This window comes from Haliotis rubra, unplaced genomic scaffold, assembly GCF_003918875.1.
Source record: "Haliotis rubra isolate DU_JTF1 unplaced genomic scaffold, ASM391887v1 Scf849, whole genome shotgun sequence".
Lineage (NCBI taxonomy): Eukaryota > Metazoa > Mollusca > Gastropoda > Lepetellida > Haliotidae > Haliotis > Haliotis rubra.
Window position 1 is genome coordinate 159,424 of NW_025767578.1, and position 18,152 is coordinate 177,575.

The following is an 18,152-nucleotide window of genomic DNA, read 5'->3' on the forward strand; positions in this document are numbered from 1 at the left end:
GTCAACAAGGTAGCTAACGTCATTGAACAAGGTTACTGGTCTCGGGATGGCTTACAACAGGCAGCTGTGGCACCACTTGTCATCCCTTTAAGTCGTGACTATGACACTACGACAGGGGAGGAACCGACAGGTCTCCCCGAATAGATTTTGAGATGTCCCCAACCATGACTGGCTGTTCCGTTTCTGCGGTTTCACCCAGCCGCAACAGATAACATTTTTTGCGTTTTCAATGATGATAGTTTCTTTAACAACTTTTTTGGTGGAGTCTGGACAATTTTCAAATATAAGAAAGCTGTTGGGTATTAGTAAATGATAAACATGTGTACTATTTATATTTATGTGGCAATTTTGTACAATGATAAAATTTGCAATTCATCTGTCCGTTTCTGACTCAAACGGACTGTAATTCATTTGAAAAGTTCACATTTGATGGTCATATCTGACTTAAATGATAATATATGAATAAGCCAGTGTCATTAATATTTTCTTTACAGACAATATTACCACATGAACATGAAGGGAATTTCAACAAGAATGTCTCCAATGTTTAAAAAAGCACTGACATCTTATGCAAGCAGAACAGGGAACCCTATCACCTTCTATAAAAGATTAAAGCATATTTTTTGTACAGAAATCTGGGTTACCTTGTAGTAAGCTGCTCAATCTACTGTATCCTCTTGCAGGCAAGTATACCATTAATGCAGTTTGTCTAGATCTCAACACCTTTCATGAGAAACAAGCTTGTTTGGGAAAGGCATTCTTACCATAGTTCTTGCCACTCATCAATTTATTGCATTCTCTCATATTAGGATAATGGCAGAATATTTCGGGTTGTACATTTCTCACTGATGTTAACATGAAGAACTTACATGATATTCATCTTCTATTAAAAGAATAAACAGAGATTTTGAGAGTGTTTTTCTTTTGTTAGTGTATCTTAACCGGAATCTGTACATCTGTTCAGCATAAAGACAGCTCTGTGTAACAAACTTTATGTCAACAATACATGCTAAATTCATTAAGTCCATTTCTGTCTACCCATCAAAGACCTATTTGATGTCGTCAGGAATCCCTCAAACCAATTAACTTATCTCAATCAAATCTTCACACAAAGATGTTTGGTGTGGCACCAATCATTATTTCAGTTCTTCATCTAACCATTTCCTCTGAGATGGAATCTGCACAATGCATGTTACATGTTACATCTGCCTGGCTCCACAATTTCTCTTTGCACATTGTACACACTAGCACACATGTGGCAATCCCATGTGGAAGCTCCTTAGCTTCACATCCTAAACCCTGCAGATGCAAGAGCCACCACCCATCACCCTTTGTTATCCCCAGCTTGCCGTTCCCGGCCCCCCATGTGCTGGTGATGCAACAGTGTTATTCCCAGAGGCAGCACCTGCAATGCTGGTACCACCAGATATCTCCACCACCACATACACTCCTTCCAAACCACCAACTGCTTCATGTCCATGTTTTTCCATGACTTTCCACAGGGTGCCAACTTACCATGGCTTTTTTTTAATTAAGAATTGAATGTCAGTTTGGATGTTTGCACTGAAAAATGAACGATGTCAAAGCGTTGTTCAAACACTGATATTTTCATGACTATCAAGATTTGAACAATGAAAACCTACCCAAATATTCTTTCTGTTACTCCTTTGCATGATTTCTCGGTGACTACTCGTGGACAAACCATCATCAGGCATGGTGAAATAAAGAATATATTAACTTGTCCACAAATCAGAAGACTATCTAGTCGCTGAAAACAACATATTTTCTGAAAAAAGGTACTTAGATTATCTTAAAAAATGCTTAATGGAAAGGAACCCAGGAGTTCTCTGTACCATACCATGCATACATCATAACATTGTATAGAATGGACTAGCTGTGTTATGATTATAGGGTAATATAGGCAAGGCACGCCTCTATTGAAAAAGGAAGATGTGACTGTTCTATCAGTTTCATCAGTGTGTGTGTGTGTGTCTGTGTGTCTGTGTGTATGTGTGTTCATGCGTGCACACATGCATGCATGTACAAGATTGAGTGAATGAGTGAGTGAGTTTAGTTTTACACCACTTTTAGCAATATTCCAACAATATCACAGCAGAGGGACACCAGAAATGGGCTTTACACATTGTACCCTTTGGGGTAGACTAAGGCTTAGTCTCTGAATATATATAATTTTGATAGTAACAAACAAGCCCAATTATATTGAAAAGGACCCCTAGGGAGACCAGAGCTAGACTTGCTTTATTTAGGGCTTTAGCACTGCAGAGAGAGCTGGGCAGTAGGGAAAATAATGTGGTTCAGGGACTGTGAGACAGACTACCTTTGGGGAATCGAACCCGGGTTTTGGCATGACAAGCGAATGCTTAACCACTGGGCTACCCCACAACCTACACGATAGAGAGAGGGAGTGCATATTCATATGGTAAGAAAGTTGTTACATGTGTTCTATTTGATCTAGCTTTACTATGTCCACAGCACCACATGTTGCCTTATGAACACAAACAAGAGTGTGTGTTTTCAATCAGCTGATCTGGATCTGACATAGACAAAAGTAGCAGAGGGTCTGTTATCAGCTCTATTGTTGTGGTGGGTTGTTGTACACATGGTGGCATGACTGGTGGGGGGTGGGGACACAGGATATTAAGGGGAGTTTGCATGTCACGCCAGCTTCCTGTCTGGGCAGGGGATACAGAGTACACTGTCACACATACTCACAGAAGAATGTCCGTAACGTATACTTCAAGCCGGAAATCATACATGCCAGTCTCTAGTACACTACTGTCAAGAGCGGTCAGCAAGTGCCTGCCTGCCTGCCTGCCTACCTACCTCTCGTAGTTAAGGCTCAATTTCACTTCAATGTTGAACAGCAATGTGATAACTTGTTAAACATATGAAATATTCATTTGTTCAAAGTCTTCATACATCATGTATGTAAGAGCCATCAAAAAAGTGCTTGAAGAAATTACATGTAAACAGAGAGCTACAACTAGTAAAGAACATCTGTAGTAGAATTCAGTATTTCTGGGTGTGGATGAGTCGGTTCTCTCACACACATCAAAAGCAACAGGTCCATTTAAACAGTGCAAATGTTATGCCTTGGCCATCATCAGTATTATGTTCATACCTAAAACATCTAAGTTTCCAAACAAAAGTCAGATTAAATTTTTTTTTGCATTATTAACCTCAATGAAACCAACATTTTTGAAGACATCACTTATCTGATGTTTAACTGACAGGAAATTCTGAAGCAACTCAAACAATAATGAAACACCAGAGAGAGATCATAAAAATCATCAAATCATTTTAGTTTTAAAAGTATATATTCTTGTACTTAATTCATATACAGTGATATTGACAAGCAGGGTTTCCCCTATGTTAATGTCTCTCCCCAAACGCTGACATATTACAGCAGGATATTTACATCAGAAATTATTAACATTAATAGAGAAAAAACATTGTAACATACTGTTATTTTCAGGTAAACCGTTTGCTTAGTGATATAAACTGATAAACAGACTGGATTATTGTTGTGTTGACAGATTTGATAGGTTCTCTTTACCAAATAATACAGTGTTCAAGTTGGGACCATTGGATTACATGACAACTATCTGTATAATTTGGGCATAGAAATAGGTAATGATGTGCATTCTCATACACATGACCACAAGGGCAGCATGAAGCATTGACAATAAACCTATCAAATTTATGACCATCTAAATTGCTGCATCCCAGTCTCATACGAACATGTAAAATTTGGTTGTCTCTCAGTTTCATTTCAGCTAGAGTTTGACATGCTACAGTTTGAAATGTATGCTACATTACTGAAAGAAACTGAAAACCTCATAATTAATCTTTGACGTAACATGAAATAGTGTTATAGTTAGGGACACCAAATGGAATCACGCTGTCTCAGATGAAATCCTGAAAATACATGTCAGTGAGAAATACAAAGAATGAAAGCATATAAAGTACTTCATCGCCAGGCTGTGTGAAATTCTAACTCATTGTTACTCCTCCAACAAAACACACTTAACAATACATTCGGCATCGATCACATGCCGCACCTTACATAACAAGCAATTGACAAATAACCTCAAAGAGAAATTACATAGTTTGGAAAACCTCCCGAGTAACCAGGAACTTCTGCAAAAAATTATAAAGGTTACAAAAACATACACTCCGGCAAAAACTGCCACCTCCAATAAAACCGATGCAGCTTGAAAGCATTGTGTGAGCAAAAAAATCTTAACAGTAGCCACAATTCCCGGCGAATCAACAAGAAATCTGCATGCAATAGGCCAGGCTTTTCAGCAACCTCTGCTCATTCTGTGATTCACAGGTTGTGAAGACAACAAAAAAAGTGCCTACAAAAGTGTTGTGATTAATTGTAAACCAATCTGTGAGTAGTACAAAGTGGAAAAGAAACAATTATTCTGGAGTATAGTTCTAACACTTTAAACAAGACTTTAAAATCATACTACTTTGTTTAATTTGTCAGGTAGATCCTCATGTTGAAGTTGAAACGTTTAACTATTAAATACCTAACTGATTACGAGCATCACATATGCCTCATCCTTTCACTACAGGTACAAAACATCATGAAACAAACAGTTCTCAATCGTGTCAACTGTGGACAAAACAGACTGCCATGTTTGACAGAGAACAAACCATTTTCTTCACTACCCGCTGAGAAACTCAATGATTGGATCATGTCAAACTGATTCATGCTGAAAAGAATAAAACACCAGTCATCCAAAAGAAAAAGGTATACTGACATGACAACCACAAAAGATCTCTCACAATCATCTATTTGAATACCTCATTCATTTCATTTTCTGAAGTTTTGGCACGGACCATATAGAATATAGGCAACATAATTTGTGATTTCTTTATCTTTCGAGTAGCCTCTTCTGTATATGAATCATTTGAAGAGGAGAATGCAGAAAAATAAATCCACAGCGCTGCAGCTTTGCTGTATCATAACATTCATAACAGTTTATAATGTCAACACGTATAACATATCAACAGAAGTTGCTACCAGGATTGCTAATTATTCATAACCCTTACGTAAGAAAATCACACAAGCTTTCCCTACAATTTGCCTGTAACAAAACAAGTGTCGCTGTGACCCTGAAAATTACGTGAAGTTCACCAGAATCGACTGGGCTCTGCGCCTCCCCTAGATGAAGCTTGATGTCAAATATAAAGAAAACTCAGTGCTTGGATCTTGAGATATCTCGCTGACAAGGGTAAAATGTGAAATGAAGGTCAAGGTCACCAAACCTGACTGAGTGAGACCTTTTGCATACTGTGATGAACCTAGGTACCAAATATCAAAAGAATCTAGTAAACGGTACTTAAGATATTTCCAATTCTTACATATGTACATACGTACAGATGGCTCCTAATACTATATCCCCCTCTTCACGCTAAACATGTGGAAGGGGATAATTATGCTTGAACGAAAGATGAAGTCACCTTCTGAAATTATTTCATGTAAGATTTAGAAACACTAAGTCCTGTCAGCCTTTTAATAACCTGTACCTCACATGGACTTGGCTTTACAAACTATCTGATTTGTGTCCTTCAGTAACCTACATCCTCTCCTGAAAGTCTTCTAAACCTGTATCTCCTTCACAGTAATCTGTCAAACATGCAGTCACAGTTCTAAATATATGTCCTTCACACACGAGTTACAATCACTGTTTACCACATGACAAGCTTTCCGCCACTGAGGCTGTGTGTATAAGTTTATCAAATTTAGCTTGGGAAATGCTTGAGATTGTAAACCTTTGAGAAGAGAGTCTTGGGATAAGAACTTGCCTCTCTTTTCTCTAGTTTTACAATGCCAAGCATAACCTGTGAGTCATAGTTTATCCTGCATATGTTTATCTGCAGACTGGGAGTAGCAGCATAATGATGGGGTGAACTGGATGTGACAGTGGGTGCATGATGAAGGAGCACCAGATGGCAGTGAGCTCCCTGTTATTGTCTGTGTTCCTACCTTATATGGTTTGAGTTCAAGATCAAGGAAGTCATTCTCATGGATGCCAGCCTTATCCTTGTAGTAGCGAATGTTGCTGACCATGTCCTCATGGTCCGGGTTGGTCAGGTAGAATGTGTAGGCAGCTGATGCAGCATCCTGGAGGCGGTCAAGCTGAAACAAAACATGGTCAGTTTATACAGGAGCCCAGTACATGGTTTAGCAGACTCTGGACCAGGAGACCAGTACATGGTTTAGCACACCCTTGACCAGGAGACCAGTACATGGTTTAGCACACCCTGGACCAGGAGGCACAGTACATGGTTTAGCACACCCTGGACCAGGAGGCCCAGTACATGGTTTAGCACACCCTGGACCAGGAGGCACAGTACATGGTTTAGCACACCCTGGACCAAGAGGCCCAGTACATAGTTTAGCACACCCTGGACCAGAGAGGCACAGTACATGGTTTAGCATACCCTGGACCAGGAGGCCCAGTACATGGTTTAGCACACCCTGGACCAGGAGGCCCAGTACATGGTTTAGCACACCCTGGACCAGGAGGCCCAGTACATGGTTTAGCACACCCTGGACCAGGAGGCCCAGTACATGGTTTAGCACACCCTGGACCAGGAGGCCCAGTACATGGTTTAGCACACCCTAGACCAGGAGGCCCAGTACATGGTTTAGCACACCCTGGACCAGGAGGCAGGGAGGCCCAGTACATGGTTTAGCACACCCTGGACCAGCAGGCCCAGTACATGGTTTAGCACACCCTGGACCAGGAGGCCCAGTACATGGTTTAGCACACCCTGGACCAAGAGGCCCAGTACATGGTTTAGCATACCTTAGACCAGCAGGCCCAGTACATGGTTTAGCACACCCTGGACCAGGAGGCCCAGTACATGGTTTAGCACACCCTGGACCAGGAGGCCCAGTACATGGTTTAGCACACCCTGGACCAGGAGGCCCAGTACATGGTTTAGCACGACCTGGACCAGGAGGCCCAGTACATGGTTTAGCACACCCTGGACCAGCAGGCCCAGTACATGGTTTAGCACACCCTGGACCAGCAGGCCCAGTACTTTTTGCAGCATAACTTTATCAAATGAAGGCAGCTTTCACTTGCATAACGTTTCATTTCTTCCACAATAGCACCACAGGCCGTACATTATTAAATTTCCCGCCAAATATAAGATATTTCCCTCTGACATTTTCATAACAGATGAAAATACACTTAAGTTTCCTGACTATCCTAAAGATGCTAAAGTCCAGTATGCTGAAGAAATCTAAACTAGCAAGCTTGTGCTAGCAGTCACAGTGACATAAAACATTTTCTCTAAAAACAATAAAATATCAAAGGTAATGTATTTCATTTTCAGTGCAGTTTGCAATAATTTCAGTAGACTAGGAACTAGAACAATATGCAGTCACTCTGTTGTACCAAACACTACAATACCCAAAGATTTTGTAATGACATATAAAATATGACCTATTTTTCCAACCACCTGTTGGTAATTAGAAATCAGCAAGAGAGAATTCACTTCCATAAGTTTATAGCACCATGTGAACCTTGGCTTTGTCAACATAGAGAAAGTAGCAGTAGTTCTTTACCATTTACATATGCTTCACACACTTCTTGCTGACAAGTGAAACATGCTGTTGATGGTAAAAACAAAGAGCATTTCTCAGAATGCTAAAAATTCGCATCGGTTGTCCAACTGCAAGTATTTTGCCGTTTTTGCAACTTGGTTTATTGGAGGTCAAACAAAACCTGTATCTTGTTAGAAGATGTCAACAAACAGTGCAATTATAAGGAGGTTCGGTGTGTTCATGTTGATTGCCAATTGTACGTACAAATGAGGTCAAACAGAAATAACACATGCAGCCCCTCGATGGAGGTCCTGATGAGAATAATGAATGCAGGGTCCCAATAAACAAAGCCTTCTTAGCGCTTACGACATTTGTAAGAATATGGTAAACAACAGAGTTACGACAAGTCCCAACAGTATGAACACTTTGTAGAACAGGATCCTGATCTTTTCAATGCCAACATGATGTCGTGAGAAATTGACATGACATGAAATTTTTCACTACCTGGGTAATCTCATGTATTCCCAACAAGAAGAAACTGAATACGTACACTTTTAACATGTTTAATCATGCTAATACATGAGTAAGTTTAGTTGCACATCACACTCAGCAATATTCCAGCTATATGGTGGCGATCTGTAAATAATCCAGTCACTCACTCTCTATTACAAAGCCAAAGTTCCTGGTCTTGTGGCTTGAGTCGCCAAAATATGTATAATGGCTGAGTTAAATATCAGTTTGCTCCCTCTTTTGCATTTCAACACAATTTCACATTTTCAAAATACTTCAGTTCCACAACATAAGGACCTTAGAAATGGATTTTAATGAAACTAGAAGACCAAGTCATTGACATATGCTGCCATTTTCCTTATGTGCACAATTTCTTAAATTATATATATCACACATCTCATTACACTGAAAGAGGTTGATCATTAACTTACTTTGTGATTTATTTATTCCTTCTTTTCTTGAAATACTTTTCGTACCCATCCAGTGATGTGTACTAGTGAAGGTATTTCAATATAGAGAATATTTTTCATCTGATAGCAATGGCATATGTAATTTTGGGGGGAATAAATCATAAGGTCACTGAGCCTCCCTAAGGGCTGATAGTTAGTATTATTGAGAGAAATGCATTATGTACTTTTAGAAAAATGTGGTGTGACATAGTGCCTTTTACTGCACACATATCAAGGAGGGAGTGAGTTTACTTTTACGCGGCACTCAGCAATATACCTATATGGCAGCGATCTGTAAATAATCGAGTGTGGACCAGACAATCCGGTGATCGGAACTAATGTACTATTACATGAGATGCATTCAATACTGTGCCTACACATAAGGTACTTCAATTCTGCCATGCAGGAAGTGCAAAAAATTTTCCATGTTCAGAGCCAAGGAACAATTAAGCACTCTCCACAAAGCAGAACAGTCTAATTCTGATTTGGGCTCAGGTATATTTCTGTAGTAACTATGCCAAGGATGACCCCTTCAGCTGAAGTGGCTCAAAGTGTTCTGTCAACATGGTCAGTGAAGAACATTGATACATCATTGTTTACAATTGACCTGTCACCACCAACTACCATCAAAATGTAAACCCTTTTCAACACACACTGTAACAATGTATAGGTGAAATATGGAACAAGGAACTTAACTGTGCCACTGGCATATTAATACCAGGAATAACGAACCCAGAGAGTTCATGGTTCTGCTAACACAAAATTGAAAGCAGCTTCTATAGTGAGTGAGTATGGTTTTATGCTGCTTTTAGCAATATTCCAGCAATATCACGGCAGGGGACACCAGAAATGGGCTTCACACATTGTACCCATGCTGGGAATCGAACCCGGGTCTTTGGCGTGACGAGCCAACGCTTTAACCACTAGGCTACCACACCGCCCCAGCAGTTTCTATAAGCTCTTATTCATGTGTGAGATTATGAGTGATTTACAAAAGGTACAAGCTGGACCTTCGTCCTTTTCTCTGGGCAGCCAGGGTTCACACAGCATGATCAAACGATCAAAACTTACCGATGCAGGACGGCTGTGGGCATGACTGAAGAAAGTTCACCCTGTGTAACACTTGCATTGTTGGCTTAGCTCAGCGCTTATGTTTTGGTTTGAGAATTGAACTGAACATTAAGTGAGGGTGTGACATGACACTCAAGAGGTTATTTCATGCATGATTTAAAAACACACAGAACCATCGACATACTGTCCCTTAAAGTGATAATGACTCATTTCATCTATGTTAGGCTATTAAGATATTGCTATGACATGCCTTTTAGTGTAAAGATGTGTGAACACACAATATGATAAGCAATGCTATAAGCTGTGTTATTTAAGTCAAAATATTCAAATCTTTTGTTAACATCACTGATGCCAACCCATGACTTTATTAAAAATTCAAACACAAACATATTATTTTTGTTTGCCAACTTTCCCAAATGTTTTTGCCCAGTTCTTGTTATTGCTTACCTGGAATCACGTAAAAACAAACCTGGCATATAGTTGTCATGCTATAGTATGTACGTAACATCCATTCAACATGAAAAATAAAAACATTCAGAAAATGTAACCACCTGTCGGTTGAAATGTTATAACATGATGTATTTGTTTGACACCAACGGAAAATCAAATTGGGTAACGAATGTTAGAAATTTACTAAATCATTGTGGTTTTAGTGATGTATTTTTGTCACAAAAGATTACCTGCCCAAAATCATTTTATAATGCTTTATCGCAAAGATTAAAAGATATGTACATTCAGACCTGGAACTCATCTTTAATACAGTCGCCCAAATGCACTTTTTACAGTACTTTTAAATCTTTTTTCCATACAGAGCAATACCTACACGATATTAATCTTAGAAAATTCCACGTTTCATTATCCAGATTTAGATGCTCTTCACATATCTTATGATCGAGAAGGGGCAGATATTATAATATTCCAAGAGAAAACAGACTGTGCAAATTTTGTGCACTAAATGTAATTGAAGATGAGTTCCACTTTTTGCTGGTATGTCCTTACTATGCTGATTTAAGGACAAAATATCTACCGCAATATTACTATTCACATCCTACCATGTTTAAATTTAATTTGATAATGAACTCTAATGATACAACTTATATTCATAAACTTGGTATGTATATCCACCATGCTTTTGAACATAGAAAATAACGTTTGCAAACATTGTGATTGTATGCCATTATTGTTTTTATATTTTGTACTATAGGACTGTGGCCTCTTCTGTAATGGAATAAAGAGACTTGAATGCTATGACTATTAATAAGAGACAAACAAGTTTGTCCATTCTGGAGAAAGTCTGTTTCACAGTAACTAAATGTGATTATTTTCCCCTTTGCACCCAGCCCTTTCTGTACAGCAAAAGCCCCAATTGAAGCCAATCTAGATTTTCCTTTCTCTCATTTCACTGGGGCTTTTTTTCAAATAAAACTAGAGTTATTCTTCATTGAAAATTAGATATTTTCGTGACTAAGCTTTAGTCTATCTTTGAGGCTTCTGCTTTCTGATGCTCTAGTGAAGTAGTATGATCCACAAATGTTCAACATTATGGTAAATTGTTACACAAATTATCTTCTGCAAGAATACATGTGAACAAACATTGTTGAAGTAAATAATACTTTATTCAACAAGTAGTGTACACCACCGTCCCATTCTAACAACGCAGAAGTACTTGTATATCCTAAAAGAATTTAACAAAATTGGAATCTCGTAACTTTTTACCATTGTACTCGTGATTCAAGTCAATTTAGTCAAAAGTTTTATGTAGATATCCAAACAATATTAGGAATGCATAATTACCTGAAACCAACAAAACTGCAAGTATTCGTATGGTTTTCTCCCCTGGAATGTTGTAAATATCCTATCCCGTGGGTCTGGGTAGACTTTCTCGCCGAACTTATCCCTTTTGCATCTTCTTATACAATCGGAATTTTCTATCATTCTCTCAAAAACAGAAAATTCCACCATTTCTGGTGTGACTTCTCGAATTGTTGTGCTCTTTTTGCACTGAATCCGACAGTCAATCACGGTATCTTTATAAAATCTATAATCTTTAATTGCGTTCTCCAAGGAACTCGCACACAAGAACCAGGTCTGATCATTGTAAGCTTCAACACCCGTTGAGTACAGAGAAGCGAAAGTTTCCTTTGGTCTGTTATACACTGTTGTCTCTGTCGCTATGATGAAAGGGAAAAATGCCATCAATATGATATTCCGTGCCATAGTTGTGCTGCAGCTGGGACAACACTCCTTCCCTGTTGCGGCGTACGTGACACGAGGGGATGCCATTTTGGAAACTTCCCGCAACTTCACCGTCAAACCGGTGAAGAGTTACAAAGGTTTCCAACGAATAAAGGATCCCCCATATGACGAGCTTAGACTGGGTCTGTTGTGTTGTGAGCTGTATCGCTTCAAGCCCCAGAACAACTGCTACAGCTAGTCGCGGTACAGCTATGTCCAGTCAATGTGCAATGAATCACGAGTTCAATTAAAATGTTGTTCGTTGTGTGCTAAGTGCATACTAATGTGCTAAGATGTTATTTGTACATATGAAGGTGCCGTAAGCCAAGAAACCATATTCTTGGGTTAAACAATGTTGGGGACAGCAAGGTCCTGAAACTTGCAGGGAGAAATAGTTTCATGGGTGCCGCAATCGCTACATAGCTTGTAAGAGGGCGGGTTATTCTAATAGGTACATTAGGGGGAAATTATTATGTTCTGATGCGAGGTGCCCAGCCGCTTCAAACTAAGAGAGGTAAAAAGATGGTATATTTGCTGTTACCCTCCATGACTTATGGCATCTCGGCATCTTCGGATGCATTAGAACGTGCGTTTTCCTTTTCTTTTCATTTGAGTAATGTTGTTATTAATCGGCGTGTTATTCAACCCATGAAGGTTCGATATTTTTGTACGACAATGTAAACATGTGCCCTTGCTTAGTCATTTGGTTGGTTGTTTAACGCCGCACTCAGCAATATTCCAGCTATGTGGCGGCCAGCTTTCTGTAAACAATCGAGTCTGGACCAGACAATGCAGTGATCAACAGCATGAGCATCAATCTACGCAATTAGGATATGCGATGACGTATCAACCAAGTCAGCGAGCCTGACCACCCGATCAGTCTTCAGGATTACCTACTGAGGCAGGGGAAATATTCGGGATTCATTGCCAAAGGACCGTCGTCGTTCCTGGAATGTTGCAACTGCTTTGCACAATCCGATGGTAAGTATTATACGCATGACTTTAATTACAAGTGATTTCAGAGAAACTTAACTACCGTAGTACTATGCATGCTGGCTGGGTGGCGTGTTTCTTCTTTACTTCAAGAGCACTATTTAGTGTCGATTGTTATGCTTATATCTACTGAATTTGACGCTATCTATAAATGATCCATATAATGTTGTATACACTAGCGCATGCATGAAATATATAATCGATTTAATATTAGGAGTGCCATGCGCATTAAGGATATCAAATATCAGAAGGAACAAACTGTTACAACACCGGCACCAGGGATCTCCCATTTTTTATGTTACTATTTCTAGAATTTGTACCAGCTGCTATTTCCGAAAGAATGCCGCGAATAAAACAAACGCTTTCTTCTGTAGTAAACAATTCCGAAATAATTGAACTCGGAAACTGCAAAAAGGGAGTGGCATCACCATATTAACATCGAACGAAGTGAAACAGGAACGGCGATTAAGCGATGTTGGCATCATTGTCAACGTGGCATATTCCTGAATACGTTGATTAAAACACAGAAACTGCCGTCAAGTTATACACGGTCACTGACGGGGTCTTAGTACTATTTCTGTTATATAGTACTGAGACCCCGTCAGTGACAGTATACAACTTGATATAACTTGGCAGTTCTTAGCGTTACATCTCTGTTATATGACCTATAATGCTACTCCCACACCACCACAAGATATACTCTGTAAACTATCACATTTTAGTAAGGGACCGTTCAGGGGGTGGGGGCAGGGAGAGAGAGGTGTAATTCATTTTGTACACATGTACTAGGAGGGGTTGGAGAGGGGTAGCAATTTTGTACACATAAATATTAATGTATACAATTGGGGGATTGATTTTGTACGTGAGGGAGGGGGCACTTACTTTGCACATATAATTTAGGGTGGTGGGTGGGGTCATTCACCTTGTACATGAATATTCTTACAAAAATCCTCATCTCCCACCTAGCCATAACTTATGAACGGTCCCTAAAATGTAGGTAATATATTCCTACATGCCTGCTCTTATCCACAGGAGTTTGTCTAACACAGGTTGTAATTGTTGTCCAACATTGCAAGCTCGGTAGCCCCACAACACAGAGCAAGACACTATTCACATTTTTGGGTAAACCTTTGGGGAATAACTAAATTCAAAGCCGTTCGGAAATCAGAAGCGAAATAAAACATGTATATGTGTGTGTGCGTGCGTGCGTGCATTCGTGTGTGTATGTGTACGTGATAACCCCACAAATGGAGTAAGGTTGAACCTAACCTGTATACATTATTCCCGATAATTATTGCAGCGTGGTGATGATAGCAAGTCTAGATGTAGGCCAACACATATTATTGATACAAAATCGAATAAAGATCGAAACACTTAATTTTTGTGATAAGAAATAATGTTCTTAGACGAAAGGAACATGTTTAAGACTATACACACTCATTCTGGAAAGTCATATTAACAAATCCACAAAGCAGTCATTAAAATTTTATTTGATTTAATGTTACAAATTTTACTATTGTCATACACATGATAGAAGTCCTATTATGTTTCACGATGTGTCAATAACCAAATTCTAAGGAGTGAGTGAGTGAGTTCAGTTTCACGCCGCTTTTAGCAATATTCCAGCAATATCACGGCGAGGGACACCAGAAATGGGTTTCACACATTGTAGCCATATGGGGAATCGAACCCATGTCTTCGGCGTGACGAGTGAACGCTTTAACCACTAGGCTACCCCGCCCCGCATTCTAATCCCCCATTTCACTTGGCTACGACCTACCAAGACTACCCCGATTAGTGCCGATTCGTTACCTACGATGTTATCGTTCTCAATCAGCCAGTTTTTATTTATATGTTCCTTTTTTACGCAGTATTTACGGTAAACCAACGTAAAAGACGACTAAGAGACTGTAGACTTACGTATAAATGCCGATAACTCTGCGATTGAGCACCCGTTGTTGATACGATTTCACCTAGTATTGGCCGATTGGCTACGTTTAAAGGTCACATGCAACGTAAAACACAGCTTTGCAGATTCTGATACCTTTTGGTGTGAGCTATTTTCATAATGTTTTGTTGATATCTCACAGGCGCGAGCTTTTTATATGTTATGACAGTAAATAAACTGTTTATATAATTTCATTTGTCTATTTCACCACACGTTCTTCTTACCGAGTCACTTTCTCAGTTCGATACTTAAAAGCAGGGTAGTATCCCTGTTAAAAGCAATGTCATTATTTAGCGTTGACAGAATTTCTAACTGTGATATAGATATGTGGTTGTCACAGACAAAACTCAATGTCTTGTTTTATTGACACCTGTGTGTCTGCCTGCCTGTCTGCTAATGACAATATTCAATACACAACTGCGATCACTGACCACATGCAATTTGAACTCAACACCAATCGGGCTATACACCATAAACAAAACGCATTGATTTATGGCCCGAGTTCGGTCTCTGTCACATTATGTAATTACACAGACAGGCAGGTGTGATACTTGAACACATGACATGTTATGATGTCTGTTGATTGCAAAATGTTATACACAAAAAATGAGCATGTATTTACAAAAGGGCGGTGGGGTAGCCTAGTGGTTAAAGCGTTGGCTCGTCACGCCGAAGACCCGGGTTCGATTCCCCACATGGGCACAATGTGTTAAGCCCATTTCTGGTGTCCCCGCCGTGATATTGCTGGAATACTGCTAAAAGCGGCGTAAAACTAAACTCAGTCAGTCAGTCAGTCAGTCAGTATTTACAAAACCCAACATCTCTATGTATACACACACAATGAGCCGTGCATGAGGGCGGCATATGCAAATGAACCAGCCGTTACACTTGAGTGCACACCCACCCGCTCTGACTGGGTTCGGTATCCCGTCTGCAAAATATTGCACTTTTGATTTGCGATTATACGCTTATAATTTTGTTTATTTGTTTTTTCATAATGAGCAATGCATATTATATGTCATGAAGAAGTGATAATTGTGTTTTAATTATGTTCGATTTTTTGGTTACATGTGACCTTTAAATCACGTTTCTGCGGCTATATATATCTACGATTCTCCCCCGATTCCTCGCGATGCTCGCCGACACAGTGATAGATACCTATCAATACAGAAGGAACCAGGCACCAAGAAGAAGAAGAAAACAGGAACGGTTATGGGTACGTCCGTGGTTGAGGTTGGAAAGACGATTGCACTTTGGAAACGATAACAATCTCCTATCTGAACTCAGATTCGAAGACACGTCTTCTTTCTTCATATCTGCGAATGCCTCCTGATATGTTTGATGAACTGCTTAATTCCCTGTCTCCCAGAGTTACCAAAAAAGACACCAACTTCAGGAAATCTCTGCACCCTGGTCTGAAGTTATATTCAATAACAAATAGGCTCAAATACTCCATTGATACTTAAAGGTCACATGCAACGTAAAACACAACTTTGCAGATTCTGATACCTTTCGGTATGGACTTACCGAAACAAATCGTCAAAAATGCAAATTCAACTTACAAAGTTGAAAAATAACGCGACGAAAAAAACCGCGCGAAATCGGAATTTAAACGATTCACTAATTTTCCCCCGACTTTTCGGGAGAAAACTGGTTTCAACAGCTGGGCTGCGCTCATAGCACGTGCGCAGTGAAATAGGTTCGCGCAGCTTGGAAGCGGGTTGTCCAGTGAATACTCGGTGAAGGCTTTGGTGTGAGCTATTTTTCTAATGTTTTGTTGCGCGAGCTTTTTATATGTTATGACAGTAAATTAACTGTTTATATAATTTCATTTGTCTATTTCACCACACGTTCTTCTTACCGAGTCACTTTCTCAGTTCGATACTTAAAAGCAATGTCATTATTTAGCGTTGACAGAATTTCTAACTGTGATATAGATATGTGGTTGTCACAGACAAAACTCAATGTCTTGTTTTATTGACACCTGTGTGTCTGCCTGCCTGTCTGCTAATGACAATATTCAATACACAGCTGTTATCACTGACCACATGCAATTTGAACTTAACACCAATCAGTCTATACACCATAAACAAAATGCATTGATTTATGGCCCGAGTTCGGTCTCAGTCACATTATGTAATTACACAGACAGGCAGGTGTGATACTTGAACACATGACATGTTATGATGTCTGTTGATTGCAAAATGTTATACGCAAAAAATGAGCATGTATTTACAAAACCCAACATCTCTATGTATACACACACAATGAGCCGTGGGGTCATCTGCAAATGAACCAGCCGTTACACTTGAATGCACACCAACCCGCTCTGACTGGGTTCGGTATCCCGGCTGCTTCGTTTCTTGGGAAGTAAACCCAAGTACACAATATTGCACTTTTGATTTGCAATTGTAGGCTTATAATTTTGTTTATATGTTTTTTTCATAACCAGCAATGTATATTATATGTCATGAATAAGTGATAATTGTGTTTTAATTATGTTTGATTTTTTGGTTGCAGTCACATAAGCATTGTTGCTCAGATCAGATATGAAGTGCAACGCAGTGCCCACAGTAGTAGATGAGTATCTGGGAGGTGGGTTGTAAATGACAGACACTGATAGCATGGACCGATGTCCAACGCTGAAGACATCGATGGTAGGGTTAAAGGTGCAATGGTTTATGGCCTACTCAAGGTTTTATGTGTATACATGCGAATAGAACTATATCTCTCTGAGTGGCCGAGGTTCAGCCTGACGAGTCCCACAGGTGTGAAAATCACCATCTTTGTCCTCTCTCGATCGACGAACTTCCCAGAGACATGTTCTTATCATGGCGATAGCAGGAATGACGTAACCTAGTCCCGCTGATCGGGATATCTGTAAATCATCTGCGTGTCGACCCTCTAAATGTGGTCACCACATTATTGACGGTTTCATTAAAGAGTCAGACAATATACAAATAGGATTAGATAGCTGAACGAACACTGAACTGTCTGACATCAAGTTGCTTGATAGAGATTCAGGTGCTCTTTTAGACACAGGTCCCACATTTCGTTTGGCTGTTACTGGAGAGGTAGTCGAACATATATGCTGCTGAGTTTGTGGGCTGTTGGTTTGCTGGACATAGGGCTGCTGGTTTGCTGGACATAGAGCTGCTGGTTTGCTGGACATAGGGCTGCTGGTTTGCTGGACATGGGGCTGTTGGTTTGCTGGACATAGGGCTGCTGGTTTGCTAAACATAGGGCTGCTGGTTTGCTGGACATAGGGCTGTTGGTTTGCTGGACATAGGGCTGCTGGTTTGCTGGACATAGGGCTGTTGGTTTGCTGGACATAGGGCTGTTGGTTTGCTGG

The 18,152-nt window shown here is 39.8% G+C and overlaps 1 protein-coding gene across 2 annotated transcripts in view; it reads right to left on the minus strand.

Moving 5' to 3' along the window:
* LOC124262637 (prolyl 3-hydroxylase 1-like) overlaps nt 1–11,943 on the minus strand; it is an 86,460-nt gene extending 74,517 nt beyond the window's left edge. For both annotated transcript variants that reach the window (XM_046697142.1, XM_046697143.1), the window contains exons 1-2: nt 11,419–11,943; nt 6,023–6,175 (exon numbers count right to left, since the gene is read on the minus strand). In XM_046697142.1, the coding sequence (XP_046553098.1) occupies nt 6,023–6,175; nt 11,419–11,907 (642 nt within the window). In that variant the 5' untranslated portion in view covers nt 11,908–11,943. The remainder of the gene's footprint in view (nt 1–6,022; nt 6,176–11,418) is intronic.
* Nucleotides 11,944–18,152: the final 6,209 nt, after the last annotated feature.